Source organism: Peromyscus maniculatus, chromosome 5 (genome assembly GCF_049852395.1).
Source record: "Peromyscus maniculatus bairdii isolate BWxNUB_F1_BW_parent chromosome 5, HU_Pman_BW_mat_3.1, whole genome shotgun sequence".
Classification (NCBI taxonomy): Eukaryota; Metazoa; Chordata; class Mammalia; order Rodentia; family Cricetidae; genus Peromyscus; species Peromyscus maniculatus.
This window is the reverse complement of record NC_134856.1, coordinates 122,033,235-122,054,722: the sequence shown is the minus strand read 5'-3', so window position 1 is coordinate 122,054,722 and position 21,488 is coordinate 122,033,235. Positions and strand designations below refer to the sequence as shown.

General features: G+C 42.8%; 1 protein-coding gene across 1 annotated transcript in view; it reads right to left on the bottom strand.

Annotated features, from left to right (window-relative positions):
- Positions 1 to 405: 405 nt before the first annotated feature.
- The window catches only part of Sycp2l (synaptonemal complex protein 2 like), a 61,209-nt gene continuing 40,126 nt past the window's right edge, over positions 406 to 21,488 (bottom strand). Inside the window, exons 24-32 of the mRNA XM_076573626.1 lie at positions 13,596 to 13,669; positions 13,391 to 13,437; positions 9,762 to 9,880; positions 8,490 to 8,593; positions 7,270 to 7,361; positions 4,869 to 4,968; positions 4,711 to 4,769; positions 2,054 to 2,116; positions 406 to 1,068 (exon numbers count right to left, since the gene is read on the bottom strand). Of these exons, the coding sequence (XP_076429741.1) occupies positions 2,092 to 2,116; positions 4,711 to 4,769; positions 4,869 to 4,968; positions 7,270 to 7,361; positions 8,490 to 8,593; positions 9,762 to 9,880; positions 13,391 to 13,437; positions 13,596 to 13,669 (620 nt within the window). The 3' untranslated portion in view covers positions 406 to 1,068; positions 2,054 to 2,091. The remainder of the gene's footprint in view (positions 1,069 to 2,053; positions 2,117 to 4,710; positions 4,770 to 4,868; positions 4,969 to 7,269; positions 7,362 to 8,489; positions 8,594 to 9,761; positions 9,881 to 13,390; positions 13,438 to 13,595; positions 13,670 to 21,488) is intronic.

The window sequence follows — 21,488 nt, the reverse complement described above, 5'->3', positions numbered from 1 at the left end:
GGACCCTACTCCTCATACTGGGTCACCTTGCCCAACCTTAATACATGGGAGGTGCTTAGTCTTACTGCAACTTGATATGCCATGTTTTGTTGATGCTCATGGGAGACCTGCCCTTTCCTAAACAGAAATGGAAGAGGAGTGGATTGGGGGGGCGGGGGACAGAGGGAAGGTAGAGGAGAGGGACTGGGAGGAGAAGAGGGGAAACTGCAGCCAGGTTGTAAAATCAATAAGTAAATAAATAAATTTATTTAAAAAAACATGTACTCTTATAAGCAAAACCTTATGGCACTAAATGCAGTAAAGCATACTTCATTAAAAGTTATAAAGAAAAAATACTCAACAATTCAATTAGGATCACATACATTTGTATTAGAAAAAAACTACAAATTAATATGGTCCCTATAACATAACTACTTTATATTGAGAACATACTGTTCAATGCACTCTCTACTGATCCAGTCATAAGCCATCTGACATTGTGAGTGGCTTTAGATTATATGGGCTTTGTTTAATTTCTTTAAAATAAACTCAATGCCCCACTGTACAAGCAGCCCTCTACAGACAAACTTCAATGGAGACTTAGTAGTGATCTCAGGAGGAATATTTCTCCTCTACTGAGCACATGCTTTGGTAGAGGGCTAGAGACGTGGAAATATCTGAAGAGCCTAGTGTGTTCCCCTTATAATTTCATGTCAAACTGTTCTCATCCAATTCTGTTTCTAGGTGATTTTTCCTTTATGAAATAAGCCCTATGCTGATGCTGCTGAAGTTCTAGTTCCTGTAAAACTTGAAGGCATTTCTCAAATTAAAATAAAGTTTACTCTTTTTAAATTGAAAAGTAGACACTTGAAATTGCTGAACATCTTGGGTTTTTCTATTACTGGACCATGTTTGAATAAGAAGCTTAGTTTCAATGAACAAATGGGTAATATGGTACACGATGTGAACCCGCCCTAACTCAGCACCTGCTAAGGGCTGTATGCTGCTGAGCATAGCTCTGAAGGACAGCTCTTGGGCCAAGGCACCACAGACTGCATCTCCATATCTCCCATCTCAGGCTATTTGTACCTGTTGGAAAAGGAAATGGAGAATAGTGATTAATCGAGGCACAAGCATCGTACCTCTTGGGCCCTTGGAACTCACAGTCAACAGGATCGTCACTCCTTTTGGAGAGCCACGTCCATGGCTCTGGTATTCTGGGAAGCCACAATCTTAAACACGGCCCTCAGTTCTATGCTTAACTGTTAGTAAGAAAGCAGAGAGAGTGGAAACCAGATGGGGAGCCAATCAGCATGCTTGGGCAAAAGAAGCGACTAAGGACTATACTCCACATCCTGTGACTGACCACATTCAATGCACTTATCCGAACACAGCTATTTTGTAGATGAACTTATTACGTGATATTTTTATGTATGAGTTTTTGCTTGCATGTATGTCTGAACACCACATGTGTGCAGTGTCCAAGGAGTCCAGAAGGAGGAATCAGATCCTGAGACTGGAGACACAAATGGTTGTGAGCCTCCATGTGGGTGCTGGGATTGAACCTGGATTCTCTGGAAAGCAGTTAGCGCTCTTAACCATTGAGCCATCTCTCTAATCCCATGTTGTTATTGTTTTAAATTTTATGGGTTTGTGTGTGTGTGTGTGTGTGTGTGTGTGTGTGTGTGTGTGTGTGTGTGTGCGCGTGTGTAACATATACAGAGGCTGGAGAACAATTTTCAGGAGTCTTTCATTCCACCATGTGGGTTCCAGGGATTGAACTCAGGTTTTCAGGCTCAGGGGCAAATGCCTTTACCTACTGAGCCATCTCACTGGCTTAGAACCTTTTTGATATGGTAGGAATGTGTCTGCACGCTAATCTGCCGCTGTATCTCCATGCTTAGTGCGGCATTTGATAGATTGCGGCAGGCACTCGATTATAAAGGCTGAATGACTGACCCAAGGGCCTAATCGTAGGGTCGGAGGAAGCTCAGAGCAGAAAGGTTGTAGAAAGCATCAGGGTTCTTCAGTGCCTGATTCACAAGGACTGAACAATGTCCATTTCTGTACCTACCTGAGGGGTGCAGTCATAAAGCCAGGCTTTGACTTTCCTTATGAAGACTGAGTTGAGCTAAACCTGGAAGAAATAGATCCATCACTTATTACATTCATATCAGGCACGTTAGAAACAAGAACATGTATCTGTGTATGTATCACAGAGTGGATTGCTACATGACAACGGCTGAGGAGGGTTTGTGACAACCCAGTCACTATCTTTTTATTATTATTATTATTATTATTATTATTATTATTATTTTACAACACCATTCAGTTCAACATAATAGCCACAGATTCCCCTGTTCTCCCCCTCTCGCCCCCCCTCCCCCCAGCCCACCCCCCATTCCCACCTCCTCCAGATCAAGGTCTCCCCCAAGGACCGGGGTCGACCTGGTAGACTCAGTCCAGGCAGGTCCATTCCCCCCCTCCCAGACTGAGCCAAGTGTCCCTGCATAAGTCCCAGGATTCAAACAGCCAACTCATGCAACGAGCCCAGGACCCGGCACCAATGCACAGCTGCCTCCCAAACAGATCAAGCCAAATGACTGTCTCACGCATTCAGGGGGCCTGATCCAGTTGGGGGCCCCTCAGCCTTTGGTTCATAGATCCTGTGCTTCCATTCATTTGGTTATTTGTCCCGGTGCTTTATCCAACCTTGGCTTCAACAATTCTCGCTCATATAAACCCTCTTCTTTCTCACTAATTAGACTCCCAGTGTTCCACCAGGGGCCCAGCTGTGGATGTCTGCATTCAGATTCCTCAGTCCTTGGATGGGGTTTATGGCACAACTATCAGGGTGTCTGGCCATCCCATCACCAGAGTAGGTCAGTTCCTGCCGTCTCGCTACCATTGCCAGCAGTCTTTTGCGGGGGTATCTTTGTGGATCTCCGTGGGCCTCCCTAGCTCTCTGCTTCCTCCCCTTCTCACCTTCTCATGTGGTCTTCATTTACCATGGTTTCCTATTCCTTGTTCTCCCTCTCTTTTCTTGATCCAGCTAGGATCTCCCACTCTCTTTCCCTCGACCGTCGCCCTTCATTGTTCCCACTCATGACCAGGCTGTTCATGTAGATCTCGTCCATTTCTCCGTGTCTTTTTTTGGGGTCCCGTTTTCCTCACTGGTGATGTGAGTAGCAGTCCAGTCATCCTTGTTCCACATCTAGCATCCTCCTATGAGTGAGTACTGCCCAGTGCCTTCTTAGCGCAGTAGCCAGTCACTATCTTTTATCAACATAAAAGGTTCATTTATATTTCCCCTTGGGTCTATTTTAGGAATTGTCTCTCCAGTATCACTAGTGCACACATATGAGGCATTCTACAGTCACCACTCAAATCCTTAACTCCTTGAAGCTGTAGGCTAGAGGTCAAAAATCTAGTTTGAGGGGTCCTTGGTATATCCCCAGGGAAAGAGAACGCTATTATTGAGATGACACCTCAAGGGGGAAGTGGACACTGGATACCTGTGTGATCTTGACCGAGCTACCTAACCTCCTGAAGGGATACTAAACATTGAGCACCCAGCCCAGAGCAGTGAGCTCAGCCATCACTCAGTGTGAGCTAAAAGCCAGCATCCTTGTCTGCCATTTGCAAACCAGGGGGCAGGGTTTTGTTTTTTGTTTTTTGTTTTTGTTTTTTGTTTGTTTGTTTATTTTGCCTTAGAAAGAAAAGAGAATAAAAGCAAAAGCTTAAGGAATACATTTGGAAGAGAGAGCTGTTCCCTAAGGCATTCCAAACTCCCCAAGGGCCTGAATCAAGGGGATATAAATGTAAACAGTAATTACTATCGAACAATGCTAACTGAAGAGCGGTTTAAGCTGGGAGTGGGGGATAACTGAAATGAATGAGCCTTTCATGTTTTAGAAGACTTCTCTGAGACTTAGAGCAGAGTTGCTTTCTATCAGCTACTCTCAAAGTGTGGGGTGAGGAGCCCATAAGGAGCCAGGGGTCCTGTGAGGTCAAAACTTTGATAACAGTGGAGGTAACCTTAACACGTTATTTGCTTTTCCCACTACCGCAACCGCGCCACCATGAAGTGGTCTGTCCTAGCTGCCCCAGGACTCAGAAGCAGGTACAAGATGAGGAGAGACAGTGGTATGGTCACTGACCAGCTGTCTGTGCCCCTGTGAGCCCCTCACCCATGTTCCTGTACAGAGACATGGAAGTAGAAGGGAAACTAGGAACTGAGGCGGGGATCAGCAGGAACAGGATGGGGGTCAAGAAATGTAACAGGAGGAAATATGAGCCAAGTGTGTTCTATATGTACGTGAAAATGTCATTTTGGGGCCACAAGGTGATCCAGTGAATAAGGATGCTTGTTATACAAGCCTGACAACCTGAGTTTGATCCCTGGAACCCATTTAAAGGTGGGAGAACTGACCCCACAAAATCATTCCCTAACCTCTAAATGTGTGTGGTGGCATACAAGCTTTGTCCTTCATCATGATACACATATCATAAATAAAAATGTTACGTTTTTGAAATGTCATAATGAGCCAGATGTAGTGCATGCCCTTTTTATCCCAGGACACGGGAAACAAAGGCGGTGGATCTCTATGAGTTCGAGGCCAGCTTGGAACACATAGTGAGTTCCAGGACAGCCAGGGCTCCGTACAGAAACCCTGACTCTAACAAACAAACAACAAAAGATACTTCTAGAAAGAACAGTTTTTAAGGTACCTCAGTGCTTGCTGATCACAGAACGATTGTAAGTTGGCCGACTGCTTCTCCCAAAACTCCTGAAATGGAACAAAGATTTTGACTAAACACTCCATGTTTCCTTTTATTTTCATAGAAAAGGTCGTCTTTATTCCCAGAGACGGGACAAAGGAACTTGCCACAGCATCCTCTTCGAGGTATTTGAGAGCCTGAAGATCTTTCTCCAAGTTGCTCAGCTCCTGAAGAACAGAACTGTGAAAGCTCTCCAGCTTGTTCAGCCTGCCAAACACAAACGCAACAGACTTCATCGGAACCAATTAGGTGTTCTCAAGTTCCCAAGAGAACCTGTTCACCACACAGTCTTGCCTTAAAAACACGTTGGCACCTTCTCTTCCCACCTTTTCATGTTCAGTGACTCTCACTTAGCCCCTGAGAGCAGCCCAGAGGGAGCCACAATGTCATCATTAACTTCATAATACAGGACAGATGGCCCCAGGAAGGAGACTGGATGGCCCCTCCCCTGCCTTCTGCTTGCTTTCCCGTCTGGCCTTGGGCTGCTGAGAGGGCTGTGCTCGGGTAGGTTCACATACTTTTCCTACCTCTGTGTTTTAGCTTCACATTTTCCAGAGTCACCATTCTGTGTCTAACCATCCTATAAATGTCTCATTCTTTGGCATACTGTCTCCCTTTTCCTTTAGGCCTGATGCTCCATATAAACACAGCCCCTGTGGCTTTCTGCTCATTTGGACATAGAATGTTAAAAATCTTTGTCCCAGGGCAGTATTAGAAAGTGATGGAGGTAGGGCCTGGTGGGAGGTTTAGACCATTATGAGCATGCCCCAAAGGTGCCTCGGAGATATGGGGCTCTTGTTTTGATTTCCTAGCTGTCAGTTGAACAGTTTTCTCTGCTTCTCATTCTTGTCATGATACCTTCCCTTACCACAGAGCCGAGAGCGACAGGGCCAACTGATCACAGACTAAATCCTCAGAAACCATGAGTCAAAATATGTGCATACACATGGAACCTAGTTTTATGGCAACAGGGTCTCACTCTACAATCTCGGACTGATCTGAAACTCATTACATATCACAGACTGGCCCAAAACCATGGCAACTCTCCTGCCTCAGCCTCTGAAGTGCTGGAATTACAGGCATGGGCCGCCATGCCTGGATACCTCAGGTATCTGTTAATAATCAGAAAGCTACCTCACAGCTGGCCCTCACAGTTGGCTCTCACAGCTGGCTTTCCCACACTGAGCATGGAGTGAGCACCTGGCATTATTGTTCCGTGTGTGTTAGCTGAGTGGCTATGCAGCTGAGGGTAAGGCCCTTAAAATACAGCAGGATCCAAAATCCAGAGCCCTCTGTGGCTTTGTCTGACCATTGCATTGTATATGTGAAAATTATTCTTATTCAAATAATGCATTTTAATCCCAAGAACGTTTCTATTTCAGCTAAGCAAATGTACATGTACGTACACACACACACACACACACACACACACACACACACACACACACACACTTCATGCCATTCTCTCCACTATGGAACAATCTCTAAGTTCTTTCCATGCCACTCAAATTTTTGTTCCCAAGATCTCATTCAAAAAGTGCCTCCATAGCAGTTGTTCTGAATGGACGAATTACACAGAAATTCACCACTACGCCTCCTTCCTTCTCCACTTCTCTGAAATGTAGGCATCTTGGCACTCGCTACTGACTCAGTCATAAGGGTGATACATAAGAAGATGTATTATATCTTCTTATTACAGCACAACATAACATTTACCCTTCTAATCATGTTTAAGAGGGCACTTCGAGGCACTAGGTTCATTCTTGGTGTTCTACGGCCTCACCATTACACATGTACAAAGTTTTCTTATCGTGAGAAAAACGATCTGCACCAATTAAACAATAACAGCCTCTCCCTGGTCCCCTCTGGTGTTTTCTGTCTCCATAATTTTGACTCAGTCCAGCAGGTGCCTCTCATTTAAGTGGAGCCATGCTATTTACCCTCTAGGACCTGGCTTCTTTCTCTTAGGATGATGTTTACAAGGTTCATCCATGTTTAGCCTGTGTGCACGTGTACGTGTGCGTGTGCGTGTGCGTGTGTGTGTAACAACAATAATCCAAGAAAAAGAGGCTATCCATTTGAGAGAGGCTTGGCATAGAGAGGGGCCCGAGGGTGGAAAGGGAAGGAGAAAGTGGTGTATTTTAACTAAAAACATAAATTTCTTCCCAAGGTTGGATGGCAGTCAGAGGGGTGGACGTATCACACTTTCGTCTGTTTTCACACAGCTCCCTGGGACTGCCCTGTCTTCACAAGTGGATTATCGTTTCTAAAGAAGCCTGTTTCAGGATTGTTCACTGGTAGACACAAACTGGAGGCTGGAGGAGAATGTTGAGCTCTAGCTCTTGTCTTATAGATGGAAAACAAGACACCATGAAGGTTAAAATACACAGGAAGCCTCACATCCCTCACTCACACTGTATCTCCTTAGCCCCCTCTCCCCCCACACATAATAGTCATGAGATAAATGTTGCTTCACTCCCATGACTCTGCTTTTCGATCCATATTTACCTGAACGTGTAAATCTGGTTCCAAAGTCTGACTAGGCAGCCTGGCACTTCCTTTGCCTTCTCCGAAGAAAGTGGAATCTCCTTCTGTTTGAGCTAAAGCCATAACACAAAAAACCAAAATAATCACATCTGGGGTAAACATGGTACATAAGTTAGCTGTGTGTTTACTGTGTTAGACAGATGCCACTGGCACACAGCAATGTTCAAGGGAAACATTCCTGCTGAGAGACCTCAGTAAAGCATCATTCTGTGTCCATTTCAGGCTCGCCTCTGGTTTGGTATGATAAAGAACAAGAGAAACTGGGAAAATCTATGTTCATGCTATTGATACAATGTATTCATAATATATATATATATATAGTATTCATACTATTGATACAATATTAAATTCATACTATTGATATAATGTGTATAATGTGTCCATTATACATTGGCTTATTGCAGAGAGCAGGATTCTGGAGGTCTCCTGAGTTAATTAGAGAAATGTTGGCTGGGTACAATATTTTTCACAAATGTGCTGATACAGAAGTCATTGAGGACTTTCAAATAATAAGACGAGGTCAGAGGAGCCTGAAATTGCTGTGATATGCATCTCACAGACAAGGCTGAGGTGGCTTGTATGCCCAGTGTCTCAAAGATCTGCTGTTACTAAACAGATACCCTCCATCCCCTCTCCCTGGGTCTTAGAGTCTGCTCTCCCACACATGGTTCCCTCCTTCACTTGTTACTGTGGCCAAATCAGTGCCTTCTGAGAATGCCACCCGTGAAACCAAGCCAAGAACATTTGGTCTCACTGGAGAGTAGTCTTTTCAATACAAATTACAATTCAGAGTGGCGATAAAAATCAGTGACCACAGCCAAGATGAATGCCCCGCCTCACACTCGGGAGACCTTCATACACGAAGGGTACTGTACTCCAGAAGAATGAAAGGAACTTGGTACTTTAAATTCCGAACGAGCTGAGTTTTCTTTCAGTGGCCTCTTTGCCCAACTTTGTTGAGAGTTACAGTTGACAAGCTGAAAGCATGGGACTGGAGAGATCGCTCAGTCCATCTGTGCCTGTTGACCAGTACCTGTCCATTCCCTTCTTCTCCCTGGCCCCTGCTACCCACCCCTCTGCTCTGCCTTCTTGTCCGACTTTTGTAGATATTACATATATCGGTGAGGTCATGCAGTGTTTTCCTGGCTCATTCCACATTTCCTGCCTTCATGGACTGATACCTCAAATTTTCTTTTCAGGTCTCTAGTGAAGTGTTCAAGGGCTGCTTTTAAGGCAGAACAAGTTGCTTTTTCTGGCACATCTTCTTGGGATAAAGTAGAAATACCTGATAAACAAAAATAAAACATTAAAGATAACAAAAAATCCTCAAGTGGACATGCTTGACCTATCTGCTGGCCAGGGGACGGAACAATTGGTCAGAAGCGCAAATATAAACCATACACACCCCCAACTAGCTATTTGGATCTGATTCTGCAACATGGCTGACCCTGGCCATGACCGCCCTAGTTAGCGCATACTGAATCAGTCAGACAAGCACCTCACACTGCCTCCCACCGAATCCACCCTCTTTCAAGTGTTCATTCCATCCCAACCTTCTCAGCACCTTAAATCAGATCAGTTGATACTGTATCTAAGAGCAAGGCTTGGGTATTACAGGAAGTTGTCAAGAACACACAACAGGGGAGACAGTGAAATGGCTCAGTGGCTGATGGCGCTTGTCACCATGCCTGATGACCAGAGTTCAACCCTTGGAGCCCATATGGTACGAGGAGAAAACTGTCACCAGAACGTTGTTCTCCGACACACATGCACTACAACATACATGCTTGTGTACACAAATAAATAACAGAGGGCATAATAGGTTACATCAACGGGGATGGCCTGACAGAATTTCTGGGTGCCAGCCTTGCCTAAGCATATTAGAGATCTCTGTTAAGGATTTGCATTTGCTGACATCCATTTCCTACAAAAACCATAGTAGGTACTTCTAGAATTCACATGAAACATGGACACCACGTGACTTCTGCAAGTCCGCACCAGCGGCTCCAGGAATAGAATGCAGGTTATCTCAAATCATAGCCTTATGCCTCTGGGCTTCCCAGTTTAGCTTCTTAGAGCCCTTCATTCCAGTACATAGCTCTGTCCATCCAGAAAGCTGGCCAAGCTCACATATGCATGCCAGGTCACTCTCTATAAATTGTGTATGCGCACAAATGTAGTAACTGTCAGCTAAGCAGAAGTCTGTTTATAACCTGCGGATCTTAAAGGAGAGCTACAGTGCAGACATCAGAATGCTGGAAGGGGAGGGTGCTTGCTTTTATCTACAATTTGTGTAACAATTTGTTCATCTCAGAAAGAACAGGATGCTTAGCGCATAGGCTGCAGTAGCCCTGGTGATCTTAGAATGTAGCTCTTGTAATTCACATTGGTACGTTAAGAACAGACATAGCAATCATCCCTCCCACAGCTGCCGGCTGAATGCATGGAGTTACCTGTCACAATGGGGGATCCTGGAGCATCTTCTAATCTTGATTGCTTTGGGGCAGCAATACTTCCATCTGGTGTCTCTAAACATAAACAGCACTGTGATGAAACTCTTGTGTGCGTGTTTCTTTTGTTTCAAATGTATCTTGTCCTCTTTTCCTGGAGGATCTCACATGCGTGCCGCTGTATCTGCACTGCTCTGTGTTGATTTGGGTCTTTCTATATCCCTCTTTCCAACCAGCTCTTCTTGTATCCCCAACCTGCCCCCTCTTGCACTCATAACCTCTACAGACACACATGCATAAGAACATCCTACTGAGTCCAATTAGTATTGCATTTATTTTCATGCATTTAGGGCTGACTCCTTGGGATTAGGGTCTCATCCCTGAAGGAAAAAAAATTATTTCTCTTTCCCTCAGCAGCCATTGACTTCCAGAAGCTCCTCCTCGAGGGTGGGCCTAGTGAGGTTTTCCTGCATCTACGATGGTGTGGCAATTGGTATGGTCTTTGCAGGTCTTTGTGCAGGCAGCCATGTGACCACACGTTCATGGGAGCACATCCCTGTCCGGTCCAGAAGAAACTGTCACACAGTATCAGTCCCAGTCTTCAGGCTCTTAAAAACATTTACAACTGCACTTCTGTGATGTTCCCTGAGTCTTAGGAGTAAGAGTTGTGCTGTGGATGTCCCATTTGGGGGAAGGTACCCCCACAGTCATTTATTTATTGAACTATCACTGGTTTTGGACCTCTTTTTTCCAATTAATATCTAACTTTGATGCAACACAAGTGACCCTCATTTCCTTCTCACTACTAGATAGCTTATTATTGGGTGGATGGACCAAGGTCCACCTACACATCAAAGCATTGATGTCTACTGATGCCTGAAGGAGGACTTGGCTACAGACATCCCTTTGATGAGTTTAGACACATTTAAGAATTCTCTGCTTCACAAGGTACAGACAGACTTGCTAAACATAGTGTTCCAAATAAAGCTAGAACAGTGGACAGCAACAATATTTCCAGCTGGCTGTAGCTGTGGCTTTATTTGTGAGTCCCCTTCCCTTCTATTGACCTCTGTGTTTGTGTCATACCATGTTGTTTTTGTCACTGTGTGGAATTACTTGAAGTCGGGTACTGTGATACCTTGAGCTTTGCTCTTTCTCTCTGGAATGCCTTGGTGATGTAGGACTTTTGTGCATCCTTATGAACTTTAGGGTTTTCCCCTGCCCACTTCCATGGAGACTGAAAGTGTGATGGAGCCTGCATTGAATCTGTAGGTCACTTTTATACCTCTTCAACAAATTGTGCTAGGGGGGACAGGGACACACATATAGAAGGGTGAAACCAGACCCTTAATTCTCACTCTCTACAAAAGTCAACTTGAAATGTATGAAAGATGTCACCATCAAATCTGACACTCCAAAACTGCTGAAGAAAAACACGGGGGAAGCACTTTGAGATCTAAGGATGGGCAAGAACTTTCTAAAAGGACTCCGGCTGCCTACAAAATCATAGTAAGAATTGAAGAATGGGATCTCACAAAATCTGAAAGCTTGTGCATAGCAGAGGGAACAATTGAAAGAACAAGGAGATGGCCTACAGAATGAGAGAATATCTTTTCCAGCTAGATATCCAACAGGGGACCAGTATTTAGAAAAAATAAAGAACTCCAAAACATATACAAATAATCCAGTCAATAAATTAACAAAGGAATTTGGTAGATGGTTTTCAAAACATTAAGCATAAATGTTCAGTAAACATGAAAAAACCATGTGACAGCTTTAGTCATCAGAGAAATGCAAATAAAAAACACACTGAAATTCTATCTCATCTCAGACATCAAGCAAACAACAGATACTGCAAGGATAGGGTGGTGTTATTGTCCAGTGTTGGTGGGAATGTATTTAGTGCAACCACTCTGGACACAAGTAAGAGTCCTCAAGACACTAAGAACAGATCTACCATACAACACAGCTATACCATTCTTGGGCCTGTATCCAAAGGAATCTAAATCTGTATACTACAGAGACACCTGGCCATCCATTCAAGCCACCATTCAAAATAACCAAGTTATAGAATGAGCCTACATGTTCATCAACAGATGAATTAACTAAAGAAAATATTGAAGACCCCACACAACTCTGTCCAGCACATCCAGAATTGTGCAGGAATATAAACCAGCTGGGTGACTCTGCCAGACCACCTCTCCTCTATGCTCCAGCCCTTTGGGAGTCTCACAGGAAGGAAAGCTTGACAGGCAAGTTCCCTAGACCCCCACACAGGACCATTTGGAGGTGCACAGGAATGAAGCAATATGGTGAACCCCTCAGATGCCTACTCACACCACCCCAAGACTCCCAGGCTGAGAATTAGTAGCACTCACTTTTATAACAGCCAGGTGCTGTGGGATGGTCTTTCTGTATGCTGTGAATATGTGTTGCTACCATTAATTAATAAAGAAGCTGCCTTGGCCTATGGCAAGACAGGTTATAGCCAGGCAGGAAATCCAAGCAAAGGTACAGGTAGAAGAAAGGTGGAGTTGGGGGAGATGCCATGGAACCCCGGGGGAGCAAGATATAATGGAACACAGGTAAAGCCATGAGACATGTGGCAATACATAGATTAATAGAAATGGGTTAATTTAAGATAAAATAGCTAGTTAGCAATAAGCCTGAGCCTAGACCAAATAGTTGGTAATTAATAAAAGCTTCTGTATATTTATTTGGAACACAGGAAAACTTCTGACTACAGGAAGGCATGACACCCTAACTCACCAGGAAGAGCAACTCACTTTTTCTATCAGTAAGTGGGCCCCAGATCTGGTGCCTCATATCAAACCTTTCTATGTTCAGACCCAGCGGTTGCTTTTCGGTTACCAGTGAATTGGAATCCGCCCACACTCTCCTGTCAAAAGTCAAGGCCAAGCACCCAAAGTAATGACCTACAACTTCTTCAGACCAGATCTAAAGTCAACCAGTATTGGACAATAGCCAAAACTTCCACTCAACAGATGCTGGTCAGTTGTACAACCAGTGAAATAGGTTGTACATGCCCAGGTCACATGACAAAACACAAACTGTGAGAGGCCAGGACATGACTCTCCCCAGAACCAAGAACTATAGAAATCTTTGCCAAGGAGAATTACCTAGGTGAACCCAATGACATGAATCTAAAAAAAAAAAAAAAAAAAGACCAAAGAATTCAAGGAGTTTAAAAGAGGATAAGAAGAAAACAAAGTGTGAATGAACTTCAAGAGCAAAGGAGAAAACTCCGGCTTGAAACCCAAGGAAACACAAATGTATGCTGAATGAAATAAAAAGATAGAAATACTGAAGAAAAGTCAAGTGGACGTGAAGCTGGAATTGAAAAATTCAGTTACTCAATCAGAAATCTCAGAGCAAATCCTAATGGGTAGAAAGGATCAAGCAGAAGAAAAAATGTTGGGACCTGAAGATAATGTAGAGGAATTAGATAATGAAATCAAAGAATATCATTACTTTTTAAAACACATATGAAAGAAACATGCACAAAATGATTTTTATCTGGTACAATCTGAAAATGATGCAGATTAATTTAACTTTTCATCTATTTTTTTTAATGAATTACTCAACCACCTCTGTGTTCTGAATTTTCTAGCTTGTGTTTGAAGCTACTGTTTTCCATGAATGATTCCCGGCTCTCAATCTGAAACACAAAATACAGACATATATATATATAATAGGCAAGTATACATAATTGTAAAACAAGAAAGTGGTACTGTAGCATCTTGTCAACAGAATAAGCCATTGTTTCATGCAAATATAATTTGAATTCTAGAAAATTGAATGAATAGCAAACTGTACCTGAGGTATGTTTTCTTCAACTTCTGGGTGCTCTAAGGAAGACAGACTGTCTGATGAATGAGGACTTAGAAATTCTGAATATTAGAGAAAACAATCCCAGTGAGTAAGTAAAACAAGAAATAAAGACAAAAAAAAGAAATAAAGACAAGTAACATTCTCTGACTGTGCTCTGTATCAAATCTCATTAAAAATTGAGGAACAATCCTAAACAAAATTTGTATGTCTCTCGGGGCATGTATACTTGTTGGGTGTGTATGCCCATAGACAGATAAAAAGAATAGTCAGTCACCTGGGCTTGATCAGCTGCCTCAGTAGCTGCCCATCTGGACTTAAAAGATGGACAAGGACTCTGTCCAACCTGGCTTCTCTCTCCTCTGACTTAAGTTACCTCCTTTATTTCGTTACACTTTCCTGTGTGTGATGACTTGATATGCCCATGCATCATTTACTAATTATTACATCCCAGTTAATTTAACACATCATTCACCACCTCAGAAATTGTTCATCTAAAATGTAAGAGTTGAAAGCATTCACATCTCTGTGTCCTCACCCACATGGTAAACATTACTTTATTTTCTGCTTCTATGATTTTGAAAATTTTTAGGTTCCACATATGGGTAAAGCTCATCTAACAGCATCTCCCCATTTGCCTCATTTCATGTAGTAAAACAGCCTCTAGATTCATCTTTTCCACAAAAGGCAAGACATGGGATGGAATCATATGCGCACCACATTTTTTTTTTTTGTCAACCACAAAAGTGGTCAGGCTTTCCGTCAGCTGTTAAAAGCTTTCCGTTGACGCAGTCTTGTTTACTTCTCCTGCCTGCTTCTGCATATCTAAAAAGTCATTGCCAAGAGCAATGTCAAGGAACAGTTTCCCTCTGCTTTATTTCAAGAATGTTACAGTTCCCTTGTTTTACAATGCAGAGTTGCATAGGCCATTTCATGCAAATCTATCGTATACTTTGAGCACATTGCCCCCATACCCACTTGCCTATTAGTCTCCTTTACATACAACCTTGCTTCTACTTTCATGTCATATGTATGTATGATTTTATATATCCATAAAGTCTAGGACCCACAGACAAGGCAATATATTTAGGGGCTGAAGAGATGATTCGATGGTTAGGAGCACTGGCTGCTCTTCCAGAGGCCCCCAGTTTGATTCCCAGAACCCATATGGCAGCTCACAGCCATCTTTTACTCCAGTTCCAAGAATTCCAACACCCTCCTCTGGCCTCCATGGGGATCAGGTCCACACAGGGTACACATACATATAAGCAGGTAAGACACCCAGACACAAAACAAAAATAAAAATACCATTTGTCTTGTCACAGACTCATAGTTTAATCAGATTAGCTCCCATTGCAGCCATTATCCTGAAAATGACATGGTGTCATGCTTCATGATCAAATTCCTTTGTAAATATACCACACTTTTCTTTTTTAAAAGATTTTATGCATATGGGCGTTTTGTCTGCATGTATGTCTGCACACCAGAAGAGGGCATTAGACCCCATGGAACTACAGTTGTAGATAGTTGTGAGCCACAGTGTGGGTATGAGAATTGAACTCAGGATCTCTGCAAGAGCATGCAGTGATTTTAACTGGTGAACCATCTCTGCAGCCCCTACCACATTTTCTTTATCCATCCCTCTGTTGATGGACACCTAAGTTAGTTCTGTAACTTGGCTATTGCAATTCATGCTGCAATAGTTCCTAATGCAAATTTAATCCATTCTGAGGTCTTCATGGTTTAAAACAAAGGTCTTACTCTATTCTTTTGCATGTAGATATCCAGTTTCGCTCATATCACTCATTAAACACTTTTCTTTCCCTATCATTTAGTTTTGCATCCATGGCAAAAATTAGTTGACTGTATGTGTGGTGTCTGTATTGGATCTAACTGGGCTTTATCTTTTTATACCAACTTTACTTTTTATGGCTCTGTGATATAAAATGAAATGAGGGGGTTTTGACATATGAATCTGAACTCTGTTCCTTCCCAAGATTGCTGTGGCTGTTTTAGATTTTCTGAGGCTTCATAGAATTTTTAGGATTTACTCTTCTATTTTGACAAAGACTGGACATAAACGGCAAATTACTTTGCATGGTGTGATGTTCTTCAAATATCAATTCTTCCAGTCCAGGAGATGAGAGAGCCTTTCATGTACTATTCCCTTCTTCAAATACTTTTGTCAGTGTTTTCTTCTTCTTCAGTATATAGAACATTCATTTTCTTGCTCCATTTGTTCCTACTATATTCCCATTATAAATAGGATCATTTTCTTGCATCATATTTCAGATAACTCTCTACTAGCATAGAGGACAGGACAGGTTTTAAAATTAACATGAATTGTACATATTAACGGAGTTTTGTGATGTTTCTATACATCAAAATAGTATGCATTGATTAAAGCCAACCATCCTTTGTCAACCTTCCCCACCCCACCCCACCCCACATACCTTCCCCAACTTCTAGAAGTCTAGCTTCTACGGTCAAGAAGAATTTAGCTTCTACTAATGAGAAAGGCCACACTGTACTGGTCTCTGTTTGACTTACCTCATATAAATCCTCCAGATTCCACCCATTTTGATGCAAAAGGCAAGATGCTGTTCCTCTCTATGGCTTAATAATACATTTTATATAAATGCTATGTTTTTGCTACCTGTGAAGATTTCTGTTCAGGAGCACCTGGGATGATCCCATGTTTTAGCTCTTTTTTTAAAGTTCATATTTAAGCATCATCCTGAAGGTTTCCCTCTTTGGCATGTTGATTGCATCCCCTTTGATTACAGCCACAGAAGTGGGCAGTTTACCATATGGTAAGTCTATTCTTTGTTTTGTAAGGAACCTCAAATTGGTCTCTGTAACAGCTACACTAATTTGGTATATAAGAGTTCCCATTGTCTACATCCTTGTCAACAGTATTTTAAAATAAGTTGTCATAACTAGGTAAGCTGAGTCCTTGTAATAGTTAGATTTGTTTTGTCTGTGCTAAAGATCAAGCCAGCATACACCATTCAATCCTCTCTCACTGGTCTATAGTCCCCACCACTCAGTAAGGCTTGATATTCATTTCCTTAGTGGCTAATTCCATCACACACTTTTTTTTTTTTTTTTACTGAATCATTCTCACATTTTGCATCCCTAGAATGAAACCAACTTTTTTAGTGGTGTTTTTAATTCTTCTCTCATATATTACATCCTGACTGCAGTTTCTCCTCCCTCCTCTTCTCTCAGTCCCTCTCTCCAACCCCCGCCCCACTCCCATCCACTCCAGGAAAGGGCAGGCCTCCCAAGGATGTCAACCAAACATGACATATCAAGTTGCAGTAAGACTAGGCACATCCCTCATATCAAGGCTGGATAAGGCAACCCAGTGGGAGGAAAAGGGTCCCAAAACAGTCAAAAGAGAGACAGCCTCCACTCCCACTGTTAGGAGTTCCACAAGAAGACCAAGGTACACAACCATAATGTATGTGCAGAGGACCTAGGTCAGACCCATGCAGGCTCCCTGATTGTCGGTTCAGTTTCTGGGAGCCCCTGTGAGCCCAGGTTAGTTGATGCTGTGGGTTTTCTTGTGATGTCCTTTGCAGGGTGTTTACCCACCACCCCTACAGTTCCCCAGAGTTTTCTTGAGTGCAAGCAGCAGGAAATATTAGAAAGATTAGATTGTGGAGATAAACAGAAAATAAAGGATAGCCTCGAGAGGGCCTGTATTTCCAATGAGTCCCGACTGTCTCTGCCCCAGGGTATTTATAGAGATGCCAAGGGGTGGAGCCAAAGACCTCCCCCCAGCACAGCCAAGTGCAGACCATCTCAGACACCTGCACTCAGGCCCGTGGTCCTAATCATCCTCTCTATGCGGACCTGCTGGGTAAAGCCACGAGGTACTTGAAAATGGGCTCACACAGTCCTTAACCCCTCCGACTCCCACAGTCCTTCCTCTCCCTCTTCTGCAGGAGTCCCCAAGTTCTGCCTAATGTTTGGCCATGAAATTAACTCTATAAGGGTGAAAAATCTTGATATGTTGAGTTAACTTGACTTGCTAGTGTGTTGTCACGAATTCATATATAATCATCAGGGATTCGTGCTGGGGTTGGTTGTGTCCTTGTCACGTTTTGGTAACAGGGCAAGGCTGTCATTAATGACAGTTAGGTCACGGTGGTGGCTCGGTGAGGTCAAGTACTTGTCACGCAAGCCTGGAGACCCAAGTCTGGATTCCTAGACACCACATAAAAGGCAGATGTAGTAGCACAAACATCTGTAACCTCATTGTGCCCATAGGAAGATAGGAGGCAGACACACATATGCAGTAGACTCTCAGAACCGCAGGGGCCAGCTAGCCCGATGTCTGCAGCAGTCAAGAAACCCTACGTCAAAAGAGTGATAAGGCCTGGCACCAGAGAGTTCTCCTCTGGTCTGCATGCATGCACACAAATTAAGATAAAGAACAATTGAGAAAGACAACTGATGCCAATCTCCAGTGCGCGCATGTGCACACACACATGCACGTGGGCACACATATTTTTAAGGACTTAGAAATAATGTTTTCTATGTTTAGCTTTATGGAATACTTTGAGGATTTTCGTTATTCTTTAAAAATTTTTGTAAAAATTCAGCAATATAGGTATCCAGTTCCTGGGCTTTTATTTGAAGGGAAACTTTATTATTGCTCCATCTCATTGCTTGTTAGGGTATTTTATATCCTCATGGATCAGTTTTGGCAGAATGTGTGCCCAGAGATTTTTCCATTTCTTTTAAGCCTCTAATTTGTTGGTATAGTTTTTTTTTATAATTATCTGTAATAATCTGTATTTCTGCAGTATTGTTACAATTTCCTCATCATTACCAATTACATGTGAGTCACCTTCTGCTGTTGATAGTGTAGCCAACTGTTTTATCTTTTTAGAGTATAACTTTCACTGACTTACTTTTTTATTCCCATTTTGATGATCTCTGCTCTAATTTTTATTATTTTTTCACTATCCATTGTGAGTTTGGTTTTTTACATTCTTTGAGATACATTTAGACTATTTTAAATATTTATTTTATTATGTATACAGCATATATGACAGCAGGCCAGAAGAGGGCACCAGATCTCATTACAGATGGTTGTGAGCCACCATGTGGTTGCTGGGAATTGAACTCAGGACCTCTGGAAGAGCAGTCAGTGCTCTTAACCTCTGAGCCATCTCTCCAGTCCCTAAATATTTTTTTTTAAAAAAACAGACACTAATTGCTATAGGTTCACTCCTTTTTTAAAAAGGTGTGTGTGTGTGTGTGTGTGTGTGTGTGTGTGTGTGTGTGTGTGTGTGTGTGTGTATGCACATGCTGATGGCATATATGTGTATGTACTGTGTGCATGCCTGATTCCCACAGAGGCCAGAAGAGGGCGCCAGATGTCCTGAAATAGAAATTAAGGATGGCTGTGAGCCACTATGTGGTGCTGGAAACAAACCTGGGTCCTAGGCAAGAACAGCAAGTGTGTTTTTAACTGCCGAGCCATTTCTCCGGCCCCTACACTTCTGCTGCATTTTACAAGTTTCACTATATTTGTATTTCTACTTTCATTTATTTCAATGCATTTAAATCTTTTCTCCTAACTGACGAGTTAGTGTTCCTTCAAAAAGTCTGTTGTTAAGAATATGGCATAACCACCCCCCCACCATGAGCCATCCCCACTCAAGAAACCTATATGGGAGTCCAAAACTACTGAAACAGCTGCATGTCTGAGAAAGAATTCAGAGTTTTACACTTTTTTAAAAGAATGATCGTGTAGAAGAGCCAATCAGATGAAGGAAATCTATCCAATCCAAGACCTTGGCAAGACAGTCTCCAAAGTGATTCTAACAGTTAATGAGTTGGAGATCAATATCCAAAACAGAAGAAAATTTAGCACAGAGATTGAAACTTTGAAAAACAGAAATGCTTGAAATGAAGATAGTCCATTAAATAAAAACCATGAGGGGTGCATCATTAACAGTCAGTGGTGTGGGTCGAGGTGGTAATGGAGACAGGTGATGGCATGAACTGCATGCGGGGCTCTCCCTCTGGCGCTCACACTAGGTCCGGCAGCAGAATCTGTGTTGATGGGAATAAGTAGCAGAAACATTGGCGTTATTCCTTCCTTGAGACTACATGCCCAGTGGTGAGACCACAGCCAGAGACAGGCAAAGCTCCTTTGGATGGCCCTTTATGCATAGCCATCCAGGCACAGGGTTTTTAGCCGGAATCAAGGGAGTTACTCAAGACTCCTCAAGTCACTGTAGACATGGCAGGAGAACCTGGGTGCCTTCTCTATACCCTGCCGGCAGCAGGTGCCTGGGCTCAGCGCGGGTTGAGGGAGAGTGAACAGGAACCATTTTACTGCCTTGGCACAAGCCCATATACATCATCTGGTAACACCCTCTATCCTAGAGAGCGAACACCCAGATCTCCTAGGCCAGGGGCAGTCTTTCCCCTCTGCCTTGGCGCTCACCTCCGATAGTGCAGGGTACCTGTCACTTCCTGTCTTCTCTGTGGAGGAGCTAGGTTCTGCTCTGAGCTTCTTTGTTCAGACAGCTTGAATCAGTGAGTCACCAGGGAAAGGCACAATTAATTTTTATATATTGGTTTGGATTTGTCTAGTTTTAATGAACTGGTTATTAGTTTTAACAGTTTAGGGTAACATATTTGGGACTTCTCGTTTTATCAAATGAGATCTTCAATCATTCCTTATTTCTGTCTTGTGATTGCTCTGGGAAGGGCTTCTAGGATGGTACTGAATTGAATGGTGGAGTGGACACCTTGCTAACTTCTTCTAAATTTTTGATAAAACCTTTTCACCCTTTAATATGACATGAGATGTAAGCTTTTAATGCATAGCCTTTGATATGCTGAGGTATGTTCTATATATATTTAATTTTTGAGTGTTTTTATCATGAAAGAATGTAGACTTTCTCTAATATTCTTCTGAGTCTATTGAAATTATGACTTTTATTCCTCATTTTGTTCTTGTGATGAATGCCATTATCAATTTTCATAAGTTGAACCATCCTTGCATTCCAGGGAAAAATCCCACTTGATAATGGTGCACAAAGCTTTTAATGTGCTGCCAGAGTCGGTTTACAACTTGTCTTCATGTTTCTATTGCTGTAATACAACACCATGACCAAAAGCAACTTGGAGGGGGAAGGGGGCTTAACCAGGATTTTCACATCACAGTGCATTATCAAAGGACGTCAAGGCAGGAAGGAAATCAGGGCAGAAACTCGAGGCAGGAACCTGGAGACAGGAACTGAAGCAGGGGCAATGGAGGAACACTGCATGGTTTGTTCCTCATGGTTTGTTGACCCTACTTTGTCACACTATTCGGGACCACCTGCCCGGGTTGATACTGCCCCCAGTGAACTGGGGCCCTCTCCCAATCATTAACCAAGAAAAGGTCCTACAGACAATCTGATGGAGACATTTTCTCAGTTGAGGTCCCTCTTCCCACGTGACCCTAGCCTATGTCAAGTTGCCGTGAAAAACTAGCCAGCACACTAGTGGAGTATAGCATCTCTGTTTTCTAGGGATATTCACGTGTAACTCCTCCCTCCCCCTACCCATTCCCCTGTCTAGCTTGGATAACTGAAGAGCTAATGGCCTCTTATAAATACGTCTCTTATAATGAGACGTATTTCAGAATGTTACATCCTCTTTGGTTTTTGGAGTTTGCAAAACTCTGTTGTGAATTCTTTAAATAAATTCTTTAAATTAGGTACAATTCATTCATGAATCCATTGAGGCCCATGCCTCTCCTCATTGGGAAGCCTGATTGATTACTGCTTCTTATCTGTGGCTGTTTTTGTTCTGTGACTGTAGAGTTGAGCGGCTGACACAGAAACCAGGAGGGTCCAAAAGAAA